The following is a 19,326-nucleotide window of genomic DNA, read 5'->3' as shown; positions in this document are numbered from 1 at the left end:
TCTAGCTAATAACCAGTTTATAGGCAGTATATAGGATAAAGGAACATGTTACATGACGTACAGTTAGAAAATTCAAAATGTAGGAAACTTGAGGAAAAAAAACAGTCTAGTTCCTTCAACTCTTAAATTCCAGTGGGGGAGTTATTTATATATTTAAGAAGATACTTAGATATAGCAACCAAAAACAATGTGGGCCCCTTGTTTAGATCTTGATTTGAACAAAACAACTAAAAAGAAACAGTTGGGGGAATGTGACTACAGTTTATTTGGTTTTCCTTTGCTGTAGAAAAAGTTAGTCCAAAACTTAGCAACTTAAAACAGTGAACATTTATTTTCTTGTAGTTTCTGTGGGTCAGGAATTAGGGAGTGGCTTAACTGGGTCATCAGGCTCACAGACTGACAAGGCTGCATTCATCTCTACTTCTAGTCGTGATGGTGGTCGTCGTTGTCTTCTTCTTCCTCTTCCTCTTTCTCTTTTTCTTCTTCTTCCAGATTTTATTTATGTATTTGAGAGAGAGTCCAAGTGGGTTGAGAGGCAGAGGAAGGAGCAGACTCTCTGCTGAGCAGGAAGCCCAGTGCAGAACTCAGGACTCCAGAATCATGACTTGAGCAGAAGGGACGCTTAACTGACTGAGCCACCCAGGTGCCCCTCTAGTCCTCTTGAGAAGGATTCACTTCCTGTGTAGTGCTTGTTAAGATTCAGTTGTCTCTCATGGTTGACTGGAGGCCTTCCTTGGTGTCTTGCTACATAGGCTTCTCTGCAGAGTGTTTCACAGCATGGCAAGGCAACTTCCATGAGAGGGAAGAAGTAAGAGAATAATAAAGTGAGAGCAAGATGAAAGCTGGTGTCTTTCTCAAAGTAGCATCCTAACATGTTTGCTATATTCTGTTTATTAGAAGAATTTCTGGATTCAGTCTGTACTCAAGGGAGGGGTTCACACAAGGGCATAAATACCAGGAGCCATTTCAGAGGCTATTTACTAAAGACTGAAAATTTAGTAATATTAAGGAATTATCGGCTTTTTGAAAGTGTGATAATTATGGTTGTTTTTTAAAGGTGTGGTTATTATGGTGGTGTTTGAAAAGTGTCCTTTTAGAGTTTCATACTGAAATATTTCTAGGTAAAATGGAATAAGAAGTCCAGGACTTGTTTCAAAATAATCTAGTGAGACTGGCAGGAACAGAGAGGGTGGCAGAATGATTATACAAGAAATAAGATTGTCTGGTAGTTGTTGAATGTAGACAGTAAGTATACTATTGTCTCTTGTGTTGTTATTGTTTGTAATTTTCCTTAAAAAAGTGAAGAGCAGAAAGAACAAATAAGTAAACAAAAGAACCCATTTAGTGCCAAATCATATATTCATGCCTTGGTATACTGTTATATTCTAAAAATATTTTTTAATTTTATTTTTATCATCATAAAAATATGTATCATAAAATTTACCATTTTAAGTGTGATAATTATGGTTGTAACCATTTTTAAGTATACAGTCCAGTGGCATTAAGTGCTTTCACATTGTTGTGCACCCATCACCACTATCTGACTTTAGAACTTTTTCATTTTCCCAGACTAACACTTTGAACTCATTAAACACTAACTTCCCATTCCTCCCTGCTCCCAGCCCCTGGCAGCCACCATTCTACTTTTGATCACTGTGGATCTGATTACTCTAGCTATCTCATGTAAGTGGAATCATATAGTATTTGTCCATTTGTGTCTGGTACACTCACTTAGTGTAATTTTTTGAAATATGGAATGCTTCATGAGTTTGTATATCATCCTTGCACTTGGGCCATGCTGTCTTTTCTGTATCATTCCAGTTTTAGTATATGTGCTGCCAAAGCAAGCACTGGTATGTTTGCTTGTTTGTTTCATTTTATTTCTTTTCAGTGTTCCAAAATTCATTGTTTATGCACCACTGCACTGGTAGGTTTTTAAGGTCTGTGTTATAACATGTATCAGCATTACCTCCATTTTAAGGCTGAATAATACTCCATTTCATGTATGTACAGCATTTTGTTTATCCACTTATCTGTTGATGAGTACTTGGGTTGGTTTCACCTTTTGGCTTCTGTGAATGATGCTTCTCTGAACAGAAGTGTGCAAATAATATTTTCAGATTCCTGCTTTCATTTACTTTGTGTACATACCCAGAAATGGAATTACTAGATCAAATGGTGGTTAAAGATCTCTTTTAAAAAAAAAAATCTCTTTTTTGATGAACCATACTGTTTTCCACAGTGGTTGTACCGTTTAACATTCCCACTAGCAATGCACAAGAGTTCCAATTTCTCCATATCCTTGTCACTACTTGTTATTTTCTGTTTTGTTTTTGATCATAACCTAATGGATGTGATGTGATATCTCACTGTGGTTTTGATTTTTATTTTCCTAATATTTAGTAGTGTTGAGCATCTTTTTGTGTTCTTGTTAGCTATTTGTACATCTTCTTTGGATAAATTTCTTTTCAAGTCCTTTTCCTAGTTTTGAATTCTGTAGGGTTTTTAAAATCAGAAAACACAAACATGTTAAATCTGCCTACTAGCGTACTCACCATGGCATATCATTGCTATTTTTTAGTTTTGTATTTGTCACTGGATTTGAAGCTTCTTGAGGGTATGGATTGTGTGTCTTCTCTTTCTGTTACCTTGATGCACCTTAAAACATAGTAGGAAGTAAATCCAAAAACTGAAGGAATTCTATCATTTTGAAAATATGTACTCAGATTCAGTCCTGGAATTCTAATCTCAAATTCTCTGTGGTATAGAGAAATGTGAAGGAGGAAACCTACCTGCACTGTTCCCTCAAATCATCTCACTTCATCTCTGTTCAGAAACTATACTGATATTCATCCCTTACTCCCAAGTACTCAGAAATAACAGGGTTTTATAAAAATGAACTAGACCATATAAATAAGTCTTTATTTTTCATCTTATATAAGTTTTTAATTAAAGGGTACACATCTAAAAAAACATTTTGGTGTAGATATTAATAGTGTGGTGTAACGAAGAATTTTAGCAAGTTTAAGTATAATAACAAATTGTGGTTAAATTGTTAGTCTTTGTTTAGGAACATAATCTGTATTTTTTGTTTTGTTATTTGAAAGGTTGCTCTTTGATCAAGACACATCTCTTAGATCTGAGTTCAGTCTCCATCCTGGTATAAGTGGAATGTACGAAGGTGAGAAAAAATTTTTTTTCACTAAGTAGTCCCTTTAATTTGCCAAGTGTTATTACTCTGTCAATTTCTCCTTTTATAGTTAGTTTTGCTTTTAACTTTACACAGAATTAGTTTCTTATACTCATCTGTAATAGAGTCTAAGGTCTATTAAGGTCTGTTACTATAAAGATAGCAAGGGAAGTTATAACTTCTGGAAGATGTTAATGACTCCTTGAGAGGCCTTCAGATAGCTCTTCTGCTTGCAAAAATTTCCGGCTTAGCCTAGAACTTGTTTATTTGCAAAAGTGAATAGTACTTTTTAATAACCAGCCTATTTCAGACTGAAATACCAAATATCCTTTGTTTAATTTTATATATTTAATTTTTTGAATTTGAGTATACTTAATGCATAATGTTACATTAGTTTCAGGTGTATACCATAGTGATTTAACTTTATGGGTTATGCTAGGCTCACCACAGTTTCAGCTACCATCTTTAACATATAATGTTATTATAATATTATTGACTATATTTCCTATGTTGTGATTTTTATTACTGTGACTTATTTATTCCATAGCTGGAAACCTGTATCTTCCACTCCCATTCACCCATTTTGTCTATTCTCCCCACCCCTGTCCCCTTTGGCAACCACCAGTTTGTTCTCTGTATTTATAGGTCTGGTTCAGCTTTTTTTTTTTTTTTTGTTAAAGATTTTATTTATTTATTTGACAGAGAGAGATCACAAGTAGGCAGAGAGGCAGGCAGAGAGAGAGGAAGGGAAGCAGGCTCCCTGCTGAGCAGAGAGCCCGATGCGGGACTCGATCCCAGCACCCTGAGATCATGACCTGAGCCGAAGGCAGCGGCTTAACCCACTGAGCCACCCAGGCGCCCTCAGCTTTTTTTTGGTTTGTGAATTCATTTGTTTTGTTTTTTTAGATTCCCTGTATGAGTGGAATAATACAGTATTTGTCTTTCTTAGTCCGGCTTATTATACACTAATAACAAAGTACCAGAAGGAGAAATTGAGAAAACAATCCCATTCATAATTGCAGCAAAAACAATAAAACACCTAGGAGTAAACTTAACCAAGGAGGTGAAAGACCCATATTCTGAAAATTATGAACTACTGATAAAAGAAATTGGAGATGACACGAATAGAAAGATATTCCATGATCATGGATTATAGGAATTAATATTGTTAAAACATCCATATCACCCAAATTCAGTGAGTGCTTATGGAAATACCAACAACATTTGTTACAGAACTAGAACAAATCTAAAAATATCTATAGAGCTGCAAAAGAGCCTGAATAGCCAAATCAGTCTTGAGAAAGAAGAACAAAGCTGGAAGTGTCACAATCCCAGACTTCAAGGTATGCTACAAAGGTGTAATAACCAAAACAGTGTGGTACTGGCACAAAAGATTGATGGAACAGAGTAGAGAACCCAGAAATAAAGCCACATTTATAGGATCAATTAATCTATGACAAATTAAGCAAGAATATGCAATGGGGAAAATACAGTCTTTTCAAAAATGGTGCTGGGAAAACTGGACAGCTGCAAGCAAAAGAATGAAACTGGACTAACTTCTTATACCATACACAAAAATAAACTTAAGTGGATTAAAGACTTAACCGAAACTACAAAAACCCTAGAAGAGAACACAGGCAGTAATTTTTCTGACATTGGCCCTAGCATCATTTTTCTAGCTAGATATGTCTCCTAAGGCAAGGGAAATAAAAGCAAAAATAAGCTACTGGAACTACATCAAAATAAAAAACTTTTATACAGTAAAGGAAATCATCAACACAATGAAAGACAACCTACTGAATGGAGAAGTTATTTGCAAATGATATATCTGATAAGGGGTTAATTTCTTTTTTTTTAAGATTTTATTTATTTATTTGACAGACAGAGATCACAAATAGGCAGAGAGGCAGGCAAAGAGAGAGAGAGAGAGAGAGAGGAGGAAGCAGGCTTCCTGACGAGCAGAGAGCCCTATGCAGGACTCAATCCCAGGATGCTGGGATCATGACCCGAGCCGAAGGCAGAGGCTTAACCCATTGAGCCACCCAGGCGCCCCTATTTCTAAAATGTATAAAGAACTTATACAACTTGATACCTAAAAAACAAACAATCTGAGTAAAAAATGGGGAGAGGCCCCAAATAGACATTTTTTTAAAGAAGGCATACAGAGAAATGCAAATCAAAACCACAAAGAGTTATCACCTTAGACCTATCAGAATGGCTAAAAGCAAAAAGACAAATAACAAGTGTTGGTGAGGCTATAGAGAAAAGAAACCGTTGTGCATGGATGGTGGTAATGTAAATTGTTACAACTGCAATAGGAAACAGTGTGGAGGTTCCTCAAGAAATTAATAAAGAATAATACCATATGATCCAGTGATTCCCCTACTGGGTGTTTACCCAAAGAAAATGAAAACACTAAGTAAAAAAATATATATGCACTCTTATGCTTATTGCAACATTATTTACAGTAGCCAGGATATGGAAGTAACCTAAGCGTTCATTGGTAGACAAATGGATAAAGAAGATGTGGTGTATATGTATATGTGTATATATATGTATATGTGTATGTATAGTACACAGCCATGAAAAAGATGTGATGGACCAAGAAATATGGATGGACCAAGAGGTTATTATGCTAAATGAAAGAAGTCAGACTGAAAAAGGCAAATACTGTATGATTTCATTGATATGTGGTACATAATATTTTTTAAAAGTGCCTTTTACCTACAGTTTTCTATACTTCCTGAGTCCACTTCTAGGTCAATTTAAATGCTTATAGAAAAATATATCACTGAGCATCATGGTTCAAAAAGATATATTTGCAATAACTATTTAAGGGGTACATTATTTCTTTTTATGCTTTCTTCTTGGGAGCCTTTTTTTTTATTTTCAAGGATGTCTGAAAATAGGTGTGGTAAAAAGGAAAAATTTCTTAAACACCGCAAAGATCTTTTATTTATAGTTCAGAGAGTCTTTTCACAGTACATCATTTCACTTGGTACTCCAGTGGGAAGTTGCAATTTCGTCTTGGAGGTATTTTTCTTACATGTATTTGGAAGAGGCAATGTGTAATAATAGTCTCTAGAACGTGCTTTTATGTCATATAAAGTACCACTAAGAAGAAGTTAGAGGTGTGTTTTAATATTCCAACCAAGTTTTTTCTTCGCTTTCCTTTTTCTTTTTCTTTGATTTTCCAAATTGATAGAATTTGTTACTTTTGCTAACTATTAAAAGAATAAAATTTTTCTATATATATATATATACATTTCTAAAGATTTTATTTATTTGACAGACAGAGATCACAAGTAGGCAGAGGCAGGCACAGAGAGAAGGGAAGCAGGCTCCCTGCTGAGCAGAGATCCTGATGCGGGGCTCGATCCCAGGACCCTGGGATCATGACCCATGCCAAAGTCAGAGGTTTTAACCCACTGAGCCACCCAGGTACCCCAAGAATAAAAATTTTCTAAATATAATACTATATAATGTAGAAAGTGTAAGGTCCCACCCCCTACTCTTCCCTACAATTCCATTCCAAGAATTGCCAGTGTTTAGTATTTATATATTTTTCTAGACTTTTGTATGCCAATATGAATATCTTTTTTTATAATCAGTATTGTGTTAAATATAGTTCTTTCCTTGTTATATTGATCTTCCTCAACTTTTTAAATTGCTGCATGTTATTCTGTATGAATCTACCCATATTTAATGAATTGATAATATTTTTGGTATTTCTCAATACTGTAATAAATGTGACTGTTCTAGTATTTATACCTTTGCCTGCTTTAGTATAACTAGCAAAAATTATATTTGATTTTAAAAGAAACATGTCAGATCTTGACACATATTACCCCTAAAAAAGGTGACTTTTTCCTTTAGATCCAACAAAGAATATATTCAGTCTTTGCCAAACTGCTAAATAAAAAGTATCTGATTATTTTAATTTGCATTTTCAAAGAGTACCAAGGTTAGACATACTTTATATTGAGTATTCCTTACATGTCTCATAAAATATTCTCATTTTATTATTGATTTATAAGATCATTTTATATTTTAAAGATAATAAAACTTTGTCATATATATATGGAAAATAGTTTCACTTTAAAGTTAACTTTAATGTTATTCTTGATATATTTTGTAAGCAGAAAGTTTAAGGTTTTCTTTTTTAGAGTTTTTACTTATTTGAGAGAGAAAGAGCACAAGTGAGGGTGCTGGGCAGGGAGGCTGATGTGGGGCTGGATCCCAGGATCCTGAGATTGTGACCTGAGCTGAAGGCAGACAGTCAACCAGCTGAGCCACCCAGGTGCCCTTAAGTTTTTATATAACAAAACCTGTCAGTCTTTTCTTCTGGGATTTCTTGTTTTTTTTCCAAACTTGGAAATATTTTGCCTACCACAAGACCATAAAAGCTTTTCTTTTATCTTTATTTACATTTATTATATTTATTCATCTTTTTGTCACTGTTTAAAATGCCATTATTATTTTATATTAAATTCCCAGATATATATATATAGATCTGTTTTCCACTTATTTTGTTTCATTGTTCTATTTGACTATATTCGGTGATGTGCCAGCACTGTTATTTTATGAGGCCTAGCTTTTAGTACGTTTCTTTATCTGGTAGGGAAGATATCCTCCTACACAGAGTAACTGGCTGTATTATTCATTCTGAGCTCCTTTGGTACAAACAGCAATATCAGTGAAGTATGAGACTACCCATGGTGATCCTCCAGTGTACCCTCTTTCATCTTTGGTTGGTGTGATTTGCTCTGAGCTGAGTGGTTTTCTGAGATTCTCATGGAAGAAATTCATATAGTTATTCCTGAAGGAGCCACTCCTTTTCCCATGCAGAGTGATATACTGTTTACCTGTGTTTGGTTTCCCTTTAATCCAGTCTCATCTTCTGATCCATAGTGCGTATATTTCCTTTTTTTCTCATTGCTATATTTTTCCTCATTGCTTCAGATTTAAAAAAAAAAAAAACTAATTTCAAAAAACAGCAACAACTAATTTCTTTGGATTCTTTTTAGGAACTCGGTAGGGAAGAAAAGTTAAAATATGAGATCACTTCCCCATCCTTTTTTAAAAAAAAATCTGAAAACCTAATTTATACAGGGCAACTCCATTTTATAAAACACACACACACACACACACACACACTAAAGGATCAGAAGGAAATCCACAAGTATGTTATGAATAATTATCTCTGGGCGATTATTAGTATCTCCATTATACTACTTTATTTTCCCAAGTTTCTATAGTGAGCAGGTATTTACTTTACTACTTAAAAAATATGGAAAAGGGAATGATGGGATAATAATGTAACTTACTAATAAGAAGTCAAATATCTGTTCTAATCCTAGCTACCCAGTAAGCCAAACAGTCTATAATTGGCTAAACTTGGAAAAACAATTTCAAATATCCAGTGAGGATCTTATTCCTGTCTTAAAAACACAAACTCTGTTTTTGGATTATAGATTAGTATTAGGAGTTTTAAAAAATGACCTCACACAGAATTGAAAAAGAAGAAAGTATTCTCTCTAAGGAGGTTTAAGTCTGTATTTCTAAGGGGGTTTAAGTCTGTATAGTGTCTCTATGTATCCTTTGTATTCATTCCACCTGAAGCTAAGAAATATCAAGTATTATTTTATTCCAGTGTAGTATATGTTTCTTTGAAATTAATAATTTAAAGACTTTGATATGTAAAAGTGGCAGTTAGGAAATTATAGTTTACAAAATAATTTTAATGACATTTTATAATTTCTGTAAAATCATGGAGTCATTGTCAAAGCAGAGCAATAAACCTGTTGCAAATGATTTATGATTATGTTTCATTCTAGGCACTCCTTCTCCTGAGATTCAACTTGCTTTCAAATTCAGAGAGATTCCACAAGAGCAGAAGAGTAAAAATAATATAATGCCACCTCTTAGTGAGAAAGAAGTCTTACAGGTATATATCATATTGATTAAATACACACTTATTAAAAATTGGAAATGCTATTTTAAAGAGGGCCAAATTACTAATGATTAATTCTTTTTGTTTATTATTTTCCTTCTTTCTTCTCTTACTCGGTTTTTACCCTTTCTTAGCTAGTCATTCTGTTTTTTCGTTGCAACTTCGTTGAAAAGCAGTTGTTTTAGAAGGAGGTATTTAAAATATTTCATTTTTTCCTCTCTTTTCTCTCTTTCAAGTAGAAGTGTGGAAGTGAGAGAAACAGAAGGTTAAAATAGAATATAATAATTGTGATTTTCATCTAGAGATCACTTTAAATTTGTGAGGAAGATGTTAGTCTGCATGGTGTAATTTGAGATACGAGCTACTGAAAGGCCCTTCTATTATCTAATGTGTGTGTGAGTGCATGTGTATATATATATACACTTACATACACAAATTTTTATTTGTTTCTTTTTAATGTAGTCACCCTGGGGAGAGATAAGGGGTGATTTAGTTAGCACCTGTGGCATAAATAAGTCAGCTAACCAGAGATACCTATAAAGTCTTAAGGAAGGAAGGGACCATAGATACATTTTTTCCCTCTCTGAGGATAAAATAAAAATCCTAACATTTTTATTGATTGTTTTGAAATGAATGAAATATTCACACACATGCATTTTTATGAATGAAGATAGTTAATTTTACACAGATTGAAGACTTCAGGGAAAAATTGTGTTGTTTCCTTTTTAGAATAAGACAACTCATCTTTCTTTTTTATTATACTGAAAACATTTCATCAGAGATGCTGTATTCTGTCGTGAATCTCAAATTTGGGTTTTTTTAATCGAAGAATAATTGCCATACAGTATTGTGTTAGCTTCAGGTGTGTAACATAATGATTTGATATTTACATACATTCTCAAATGGTCACCACCTAGGTTTAGTTACCAGCAGTCCCCATACAAAGTTGTGACAGTATTATTGTTTGCATTCTCATATCTCATATTTTATAACTTGAAGATTTTACCTCTTACTCCCCTTCACCTATTTTGTCCATCTTCCCATCTCCCTTCCTCTCTGACAACCATCAATTCTCTGATTTATCAGCCTATTTCTGTTTTATTTTATTTATTCATTTGGGGTTTTTTTTTAGATTTTACATGTAAGTGGCATCCTAAGGTATTTGTCTTTGTCTGTCTTACTTCACTTAGTGTAATGCCCTCTGAGTCTATCTGTGTTGTTAAAAATTGCAAGATTTCATATTTTATGACTAAGTAATATTCCTGTGTGTGTGTATGTGTATTTAGGTTACTTCTATATCTTGATTATTGTAAATAATGCTGTAATGAACATAGGAGTGATTATGTCTTTTTGAATTCATGTTTTAATTTTCTTCAGAAAAATACCAAGAGGTAGAATTACTGGATCATATGGTAGTTCTATTTTTAATTTTTTGAGTAACCTCCACGCTATTTTCCATTGTGGCTGCACCAGTTCACATTCCCACCAACAGTGCATGACAGTTCTCTTTTATCCATATCCTTACCAACATTTGTTGTTTCTTGTCTTTTCGGTTTTAGCTGTCCTGACAGGTGTGAAGAGATATCTCTTGTGATTTTGATTTGCATTTCCCTGATGGTTAGTGATGTGTATCTTTTCATGTGTCTGTTGGTCACCTGTTTGTTTTCTTTAAAGAAATGTCTGTTTGGGTCCTCTGCCCACTTTTTAATTAAAAAACTGTTTAGGTTTTTTGTTGTTGTTTTTTGCTCTTGAATTGTATGAGTTCTTTATCTGTTCTGGATGTTAACCTCTTATCAAAATATTATTTGCAAATATGCTGTCTCATTCATTAGATTGCCTTTCTTTATTCTAATTAATGGTTTCCTTCACTGCATAAAAGTTTCTTGGTTTTATTTATTTATTTTTTAGAGAGAGACAATTAATGGGAGGAGAAGAGGGAGAGGGAAAGAGAGAATCCTAGCCAGGCTTTATACTGAGTGAGGAGCCTGCATTGAGGCTCAATCCCACAATCCTGAGGCCATGATCTGACCTGAAACCCAGAGATAGGTGCTTAGCCAACTTAGCTATCCCATTGCTCTGTGATTCCAGTCTTTTAAATCAAAAGTTGTTTTGTGGCCTAATAATGTGATCTATCCTGGAGAATACTTTATGTGCCCTTGAGAAGAATATGTTTTCTGTTTTTGGATGGAATAATTTGTATTTATCTGTTAGGTCCATCTGTTCTAAGCCATTGTTAGTGTCATTCAAAGCCGTTGTTTCCTTGTTGATTTCTTTCTGGAAGATGTATCCGTTGATACAAGTGGGGTGTTAAAGTCCCCTAATTTTATTGTATACTGTCAATTTGAGAGGTATTTTAAACAAATGTTATCAGTAACTGATCAATAAATAAAACAGTACCAGGAATGTTTATTCTGCTATACTGAACATGAGGATAGTTTGTGTGAGATATCTCTTGCCTGCTGGCGACCCAGGGTTGGTTAGGCTGATTTGACTGTAGAGACTTCTTCCACACCACTCCCAGTGATACACTATTCAGTTGAAGAGAATGATTTCACATATTTTTGGTTGAGGATATATAAATAGATTTGCCCCTTTTCCAGATCCTCCAAATTAGCACAGTTAACTTAAACTTTTTTTCACCTCCTATACCCTACCCCCAACAGATGAAATAAAACAAAAACTGTGCAGCTTAAGGGGCCATCAAAATATAGGGGTGGTAAGGGCAGGAAAAAAATGACAGTCACATGAATCAAAAGGATAAACAGCAGTTTGGATGCCTTAGGAAAGAGTTGATTGAAATGTATACTTGCATTTTGTTAATTAACAAATAACCAACTCCAGCCCCCATTATATTTAGAAGTATTAGCTCTTAAGTATTATTTTTGGCTATGGAGGAGGGGAAAAACATCATCTATCAGGAGCAAACTTCCTTCTTACTTCCTCTCTTATTTTTTGTATTTTCCTTACCTAGGTAGGGTCAAGTCACTGATCTATAGTAAGGGATCTATAGTAAGGGAAATGACTGGAGTATTACAGGTATTTGAATGAATTATTTTGTGAAGATAAAGAAATCTCTAGTAAGTATATAAGTATATACATATATGCTATTTAATTAATCCTTGGGAGTTTCTAGGTTTACTTCTTGAAATTCCTTCTTGTCTCTGGGTCTTCAGAGCTTTGTAAGGTCTGCTTGGGAAGTATATATATGTGGAACTAATCTAATAACCTTGAAGTATGTAAAGATGCATTATCAGTAAATAACAGTGAATGTTCATTGGAGAAGATTGATGTTTTCTCAGTACTTTGTGTTTTCCTGTTATTATGGTTTTTCATTGATTGAACAATGCTTGGAAATTCAGACTGAAGACTTTATTTTCAGAAAACGTTATTGATCATAGAAACATAGAGGGCCCCCAGAGAGAGATCTTTTTCTAAAGATCCACTTAGATGGAAACAAGAAATTAAATGTTTAAAAGTGATGAAAGCCAGTATGCTGCAAAACTTAAAATGGAATCATTTATCAGTGCATTTTATCTTTATCTTTTTTTTTTTAAGGGACACAACTTCAGATTTTCTGGCATGACTTAAGAATTGGGCAAAAGTCATTTAGTATTTAAACATTGTAACACAGAGGTTGTATGATTTTTGGCCCTCAAGGAGAAATATTAGAACTGAGAACCTGACAAAAATGGCTTACCAGAACCATTGTGGATTAATGAACTAGGAATAAAAAGAGGGGCACATCCTTTCTCTTTATTTAATCTCCATAAATTATTTTATAGAAAGAAATTTTAAAAACTAAAAACAAGAGCTAAAATTCTTAGAAGAAAACATTGGGAAAAGTATAATGACATTGGATTTGGCAATGATTTCCTGGACATGAAAGCCCAGCAACAAAAGAAAAAATAAATAAAGCTAGACTCATGAAAATTAAAAACCTTTGTGGATTAAAGGACATTATCAATAGGTGAAAAGGCAACTTAAGAAATGAGAGAAAATATTTTTAAATTGTTTATCTCATTAGGGATTACTACCCAGAATATATAAAGACTTTTAGAACTCAGCAACAAAAAACAAACTGATTTAAAAATGGACAAAGGGCATGAATAGACATTTCACCCAAGATAGACTAGTGGCCAATAAGCACATGAAAGATGTTCAGCATCATTAATCATTAGGGAAGTGCACATGAAAACCACACTGAGATCCCACCTTACACTCATTATGGTAGCTATTATTAAAAAAAAAATAACCAGTATTGGTTAGGATATAGGAAAACTGGAATTCTTTCTTATTGCTGGCACCAACAGATGAGGGGATAAACAAAACGTGTTACATACAATGTAATTAGAAAGGGAAGAAATAGTGATACATGGTACAACATGGGTGAACCTTAAAGCCTCATGCTAAGTGAAATAAGTCAGAAACAAAAGGACTAATATCGTATGGTTCCTTTTATATTAGGTACTTTGAGTAGTCACAGTAGAGACTGAGTAGTAGAAAGAAAGAAGCAGGATAGGTACCATGGATTGAGAGAGGGGTGAATGGGGAGTTAGTGCTTAACAGGTATGGAGTTTCAGTTGGGAAAGATGAAAAAGTACTCTAGATGGATGCTGGTGATGATTGTACAATAGTATGTGCAAAATGCCACAGACCCATATGTGTAAAAATGGTTAAAATTGTGAATTTTATGTTGCATATATTTTACCATAGCAGAGAAGATGCTAAGAAAGAATAATGCAAGAATTTTTTTAAATATTAATTTTTTAAAAGATTTTATTTATTTATTTGACAGACAGAGATCACAAGTAGGCAGAGAGGCAGGCAGAGAGGGAGAGAGAGGAGGAAGCAGGCTCTCCGCGGAGCGGACAGCCCAATGCGGGGCTCGATCCCAAGACCCTAGGATCATGACCTGAGCCGAAGGCAGAGGCTTTAACCCACTGAGCCACCCAGGCGCCCCTTAAATATTAAATTTTTAATTAATGCATTGTATTAGAATTTATCAGTTAAAAGAAAACTACCTTTTTTCCCCCTAGCAACCTCAAGATGAAATGGAACAAAATGAAGCTCTGTTCCTGTAAGTATACTAATTTTGGGCTTTATTATATTGTAGATTTCTTTTTGTAATTTTACTCTTTAAAGTGAGTCTTCATTTTCTTAAGAGTTTTAGAATTATTGTATATTTTTAAATAATTGTCCCTTTAGCAATCTAAATATGTTATTTTGAAACATTCTAGATAAGTTTCATTTCATGAGAAGGTTTGGTTCATATTAAGTTGATTTTCTGTCTACTAATATTATTTAAAAAGAAAATTTATAGCATAGCATGGAGGAATAATTTATAGACCTTATTGAAATTAGGCTTTATAGGACTGTTGTTCTTAAAAGATTTTATCCTTTCAGCTCTTTTAAAACCATGATTCTCAAAGTATGGTCTATGGACTCTTTGGGAGTCCTTGAGACTTTTTCCAGGCGGTTTTTGAGGTCAGAACTATTCTCATAATAATACTAACCAGTTATTTGCCTGTTTCATAGTACTGACATTTGCACATAGATTGCTAAAGAAAATGGTAAGTAAAATGCTGAAGCCTTACTAGGATTAGGGCAGTGGCTATATTTTTCATAGCCATGAACTAGCAGTTAGGAAGAAAAAAGCCAAGGTTCATTTAATGCATGTGGTGAAGCAGAAAAATTCTTGTTTAATTAAATTTCTACTTTTGAATATATATCTTTTTTTTTTTTTTTAAAGATTTTATTTATTTACTTGAGAGAGAGCATGAACGAGGAGAAGGTCAGAGAGAAAAGCAGACTCCCCATGGAGCTGGGAGTCCCATGCGGGACTCGATCCCGGGACTCCAGGATCATAACCTGAGCCGAAGGCAGTCGTCCAACCAACTGAGCCACCCAGGCATCCCTATATATCTTTTTGATATGGTTGTGTTGATAGGGGAAGTATGCCCAAGTACTTCTGTGAATACTGAAGTGTGGTAGTCTTGAGAGTACTTGCTTGAGTTGTAAACATTATAAGAAAATTAGCTCACTTTTTCTTTTAACTTGAAAGAATAATTGGCAGACAAAATGGTATTCACACTTGGGTATATGGCAGACATTTTCTTCAAAATCAGTGAAGTAAGCCAGTCACTTCAAGGAAAACAGCTGGTGGTATTTGTTGCCAATGAAAAAAATTCAAGCTTCCATGTGAATATTAGTGTAGAAAACTTGTTTGTACCACCTTGACCTTGATGGCTTCCAGTACTTAAAATTTTCCAGTGAAATCAGTGGTAATATTTACAAAGGTGGTCTTTTTGATGTTTAATAGTATTATCAATATAAGGAAGATTTGCATAATTCAGTGAAACAGTATTTTCTAAAAGACAAATGCACAATTTACAATCACTTACTGGTGAAAGATCCGTTCAAAGTGCAAGGTAGAGCAATGGATCATAATGGCACAGAATACAAAAAGTCTATCAGACACATGAAAAAATGTTCATCATCACTAGCCATCAGGGAGATTAAAATTAAAACTACATTGAGATATCACCTTACACCAGTTAGAATGGCCAAAATTAGCAAGACAGGAAACAACATGTGTTGGAGAGGATGTGGAGAAAGGGGAACCCTCTTACACTGTTGGTGGGAATGCAAGTTGGTGCAGCCTCTTTGGAGAACAGTGTGGAGATTCCTCAAGAAATTAAAAATAGAACTTTCCTATGACCCTGCTATTGCACTCATGGGTATCTACCCCAAAGATACAGATGTAGTGAAAAGAAGGGCCATCTGTACCCCAATGTTTATAGCACCAATGGCCTCGGTCGCCAAACTGTGGAAAGAACCAAGATGCCCTTCAACGAACGAATGGATAAGGAAGATGTGGTCCATATACACTATGGAGTATTATGCCTCCATCAGAAAGGACGAATACCCAACTTTTGTAGCAACATGGACGGGACTGGAAGAGATTATGCTGAGGGAAATAAGTCAAGCAGAGAGAGTCAATTATCATATGGTTTCACTTATTTGTGGAGCGTAACAAAAAGCATGGAGGACTTGGGGAGTTAGAGAGAAGGGGGTTGGGGTAAATTGAAAGGGGAGGTGAATCATGAGAGACTATGGACTCTGAAAAACAATCTGAGGGGTTTGAAGTGGAGGGGGGGTAGGAGGTCAGGGTACCAGGTGGTGGGTATTATAGAGGGCACGGATTGCATGGAGAACTGGGTGTGGTGAAAAAATAATGATACTGTTACGCTGAAAATAAATAAATGAAAAAAAAAAAAGTCCATTGGTGTTTCAATTTCTATATTTCCAGTAAGCTTTAAAGAAGTTATTCCTTTTTAGAGTTTTGATGTGATATTTGCTTTGGTATGATACTATACTTAAAATACTCCTTCCAGACACCTGGATGGCTCAGCGGGTTAAGCCTCTGCCTTCGACTCAGGTCATGGGCTCAGGGTCCTGGGATCGAGCCTCGCATCGGGCTCTCTGCTTAGTAGGGAGCCTGCTTCCCTATCTCTCTGCCTGCCACTCTGCCTACTTGTGATCTCTGTCTGTTAAATAAATAAATAAAATCTTTAAAAAAAATTTTTTTTAAATGTGAAATAGTGTTATTCTTTTCATTAATTTTTTTTCGTTTTGTAAAATGTAATAAATTTTCATAAACATGTAATCACATGTTATTGGATTATTACTGTTACTTTTATTTATCTTTAATTTTATTTTTTATGTTAATTCCAGTATAGTTAATATAGTGTTATATTCATTTCAGATTTATAATGTAGTGATTTAGCAATTCTGTATATTCTTCAGTGCTCATTATGACAATGTGCTTTTTTTTTTTTAAAGATTTTATTTATTTATTTGACAGAAATCACAAGTAGGCAGAGAGCCAGGCAGAGAGAGAGAGGAGGAAGCAGGCTCCCTGCTGAGCAGAGAGCCCGATGCGGGGCCCGATCCCAGGACTCTGGGATCATGACCTGAGTTGAAAGCAGAGGCTTTAACCCACTGAGCCACCCAGGCACCCCGACAAGTGTGCTTTTACTGTTATTTTAAAATTAGTGATTATATAAAATTTTTCCAATTTTATCTCCTAATATGTGAGTATAAGTAAGTATATGCCACATAAATTAAAGTTCTTTGGGTTCCTCAATAATTTTTAAGAGTATAAAGGAGATCAAAGATCAAAAAATTTTGAGAACCACTATATTTAAAAACCCTATTACTAAATATATCAGCACTATAAGTTCATCTCCAGAAATGGAGAAGAAAAAACTAGGGAAGACTAACACAGCATCCATAATCTTACTGCCCAGAACTGTTGTTAACATTTTGGTACATTTTATTTTAGGCTTTGTATATAGCTTTATTTATATTTTCTATGAAATAAAATCATTCCGTGGGTATTCTTTTGTATCCTACCTAAAAATTTTAAGTAGTAATAAATCATAATTATTTTCTCGTGTCATATTTTTAAAAACATGAATTTTAATGGCCTCAGTATTTCACTGTATAACTTGACTGTACTGTAACACATTTAACTATACCTCTACTGTTAGACATGTACAATGTTTGCTATGTTGCCTAATATAAATGACTATATTGTAATAGTTTAGTTAAGAGTTTGCTCTATTTTCAGAATTATGTCTTAAATTCCCTTTTGCAATTAAAGGGAAAAATTCTATTGTTGACTCAAAGTATGATTCAGTTTTGTTTTAAATCAGCTTGTTCTTCTCAAAGAATTGCATTTTAGGGGAAAAAATCAACATTCTTTTCTATATGCCTTAGAAATTATATATATTGAGCAGTTTCATTTCCATTTTTAAGGTGGCTTATATTAATCATTTCTGTTTTTCAACAGGAGAGAGTGTTCAATTTATTATTCTTGCTTAGGCTTCAAGTAGCTATACCTGGTATCTAAAAACTGCTCTTAAAACAGCTAAAACAGGGACGCCTGGGTGGCTCAGTTGGTTAAGCAGCTGCCTTCAGCTCAGGTCATGATCCCAGGGCCCTGGGATCCAGTCCCACATCAGGCTCCTTGCTCCGGAGGGAGCCTGGTTCTCCCTCTGACTGCCTGCCACCCTGTCTGCCTGTGTTCCCTCTCGCTCTCTCTCTCTCTCTGACAGATAAATAAATAAAATCTTAAAAAGAAAAAAAAAACCAAAAAACAAAAAACAGCTAAAACAAGAAGCTTTTTTTGTTTGTTTTAAAGGGAGATATCTTGATTGTGTTTGCATATAGTAAATTGGATTGAGGGAAAAAAGTAGTTAACTGATTGCTTTTCTTCAATCAATTTTTAATTATCCCAAGGCAGATGATAAAAATTATAGATTAGGCATGACCCTTATTTCAACCACTTTCCATCAATATTTCATACATGTTCTTCTACTGTAAAATAGAAGAACGATAAATAATACTTGAGAATTTTCTCATTAGTGACTTGTACTTACATCTAAAACTGTAATGACAAACTTTCAATGTACTTGAGGATTTAGATAACCAAGGAACATAATTCAGAACCAATTTTTTCTCCCCCACTACCCTCATTTGATACACAGTCATCCCAAAGTGACTTTTATAACTAAACTTAAGGTTGTCTTATTTATACTCCTAAATTTCATCCATTAATTTTCAGCTGTTCCTTCATTTTTGCAGTCACTTGAAATGTAAATTTTAACAAATTTGTAGTAACTGTAAAAGTAATTGAATGATGGAGCAAAAATAATTATGCAACTTTGAAATTCCTTTAAATGAAAAAAAACCTTGAATTATATTTAAATGAGAAGTAGTGTTTTTTTTTTTTCATTTCAAAACTTTTATTTATTTATTAAATAATTTATTTTTTAGGAATAGAAGTTTTCCAGAGTTCACTGGGTCATTTTCCCAGGCAAAAATTTCAGTGAACCACCAAAGCATTCAAGGTATGTTTTTATGGGTAGAGTCATATAAAGTAAATTTGTCTGTGCCTAAAAATAGAAGGCTTAGTTAGGTATGGATTTATTTAAATTAACAGCTCTCAGAAGGCCAAATGGGTAGAAGGTTAGAAGAATAGGAAATGCAGGACATTTGGTGTTTTGGGAGCCATTAATGCCATATGATGTTTTTGGCATCTCTGTACTTTTACCATGACACTCAATAAACTTCTAAGTCAGAGGTCTTTAACTGGCTCTTCCTTTATAACTTTGTGGTC

At 34.3% G+C, this 19,326-nt stretch overlaps 1 protein-coding gene and 1 non-coding gene across 2 annotated transcripts in view; one reads left to right on the top strand and one right to left on the bottom strand.

Moving 5' to 3' along the window:
• The window catches only part of ANKRD31 (ankyrin repeat domain 31), a 151,290-nt gene that overhangs the window by 8,659 nt on the left and 123,305 nt on the right, over window positions 1–19,326 (top strand). The window contains 4 exon segments of the mRNA XM_059416379.1: window positions 3,108–3,181; window positions 9,028–9,137; window positions 14,180–14,220; window positions 18,984–19,057. Coding sequence (XP_059272362.1) covers window positions 3,108–3,181; window positions 9,028–9,137; window positions 14,180–14,220; window positions 18,984–19,057 — 299 coding nt within the window.
• Window positions 1,746–1,851, bottom strand: LOC132028970 (U6 spliceosomal RNA). Its single transcript, XR_009407620.1, has one exon. It is a non-coding gene; the product is annotated as a U6 spliceosomal RNA (small nuclear RNA).

The sequence above is a fragment of the Mustela nigripes genome, chromosome 12, assembly GCF_022355385.1.
Source record: "Mustela nigripes isolate SB6536 chromosome 12, MUSNIG.SB6536, whole genome shotgun sequence".
NCBI lineage: Eukaryota > Metazoa > Chordata > Mammalia > Carnivora > Mustelidae > Mustela > Mustela nigripes.
This window is presented reverse-complemented; position numbering and strand designations above follow the sequence as displayed.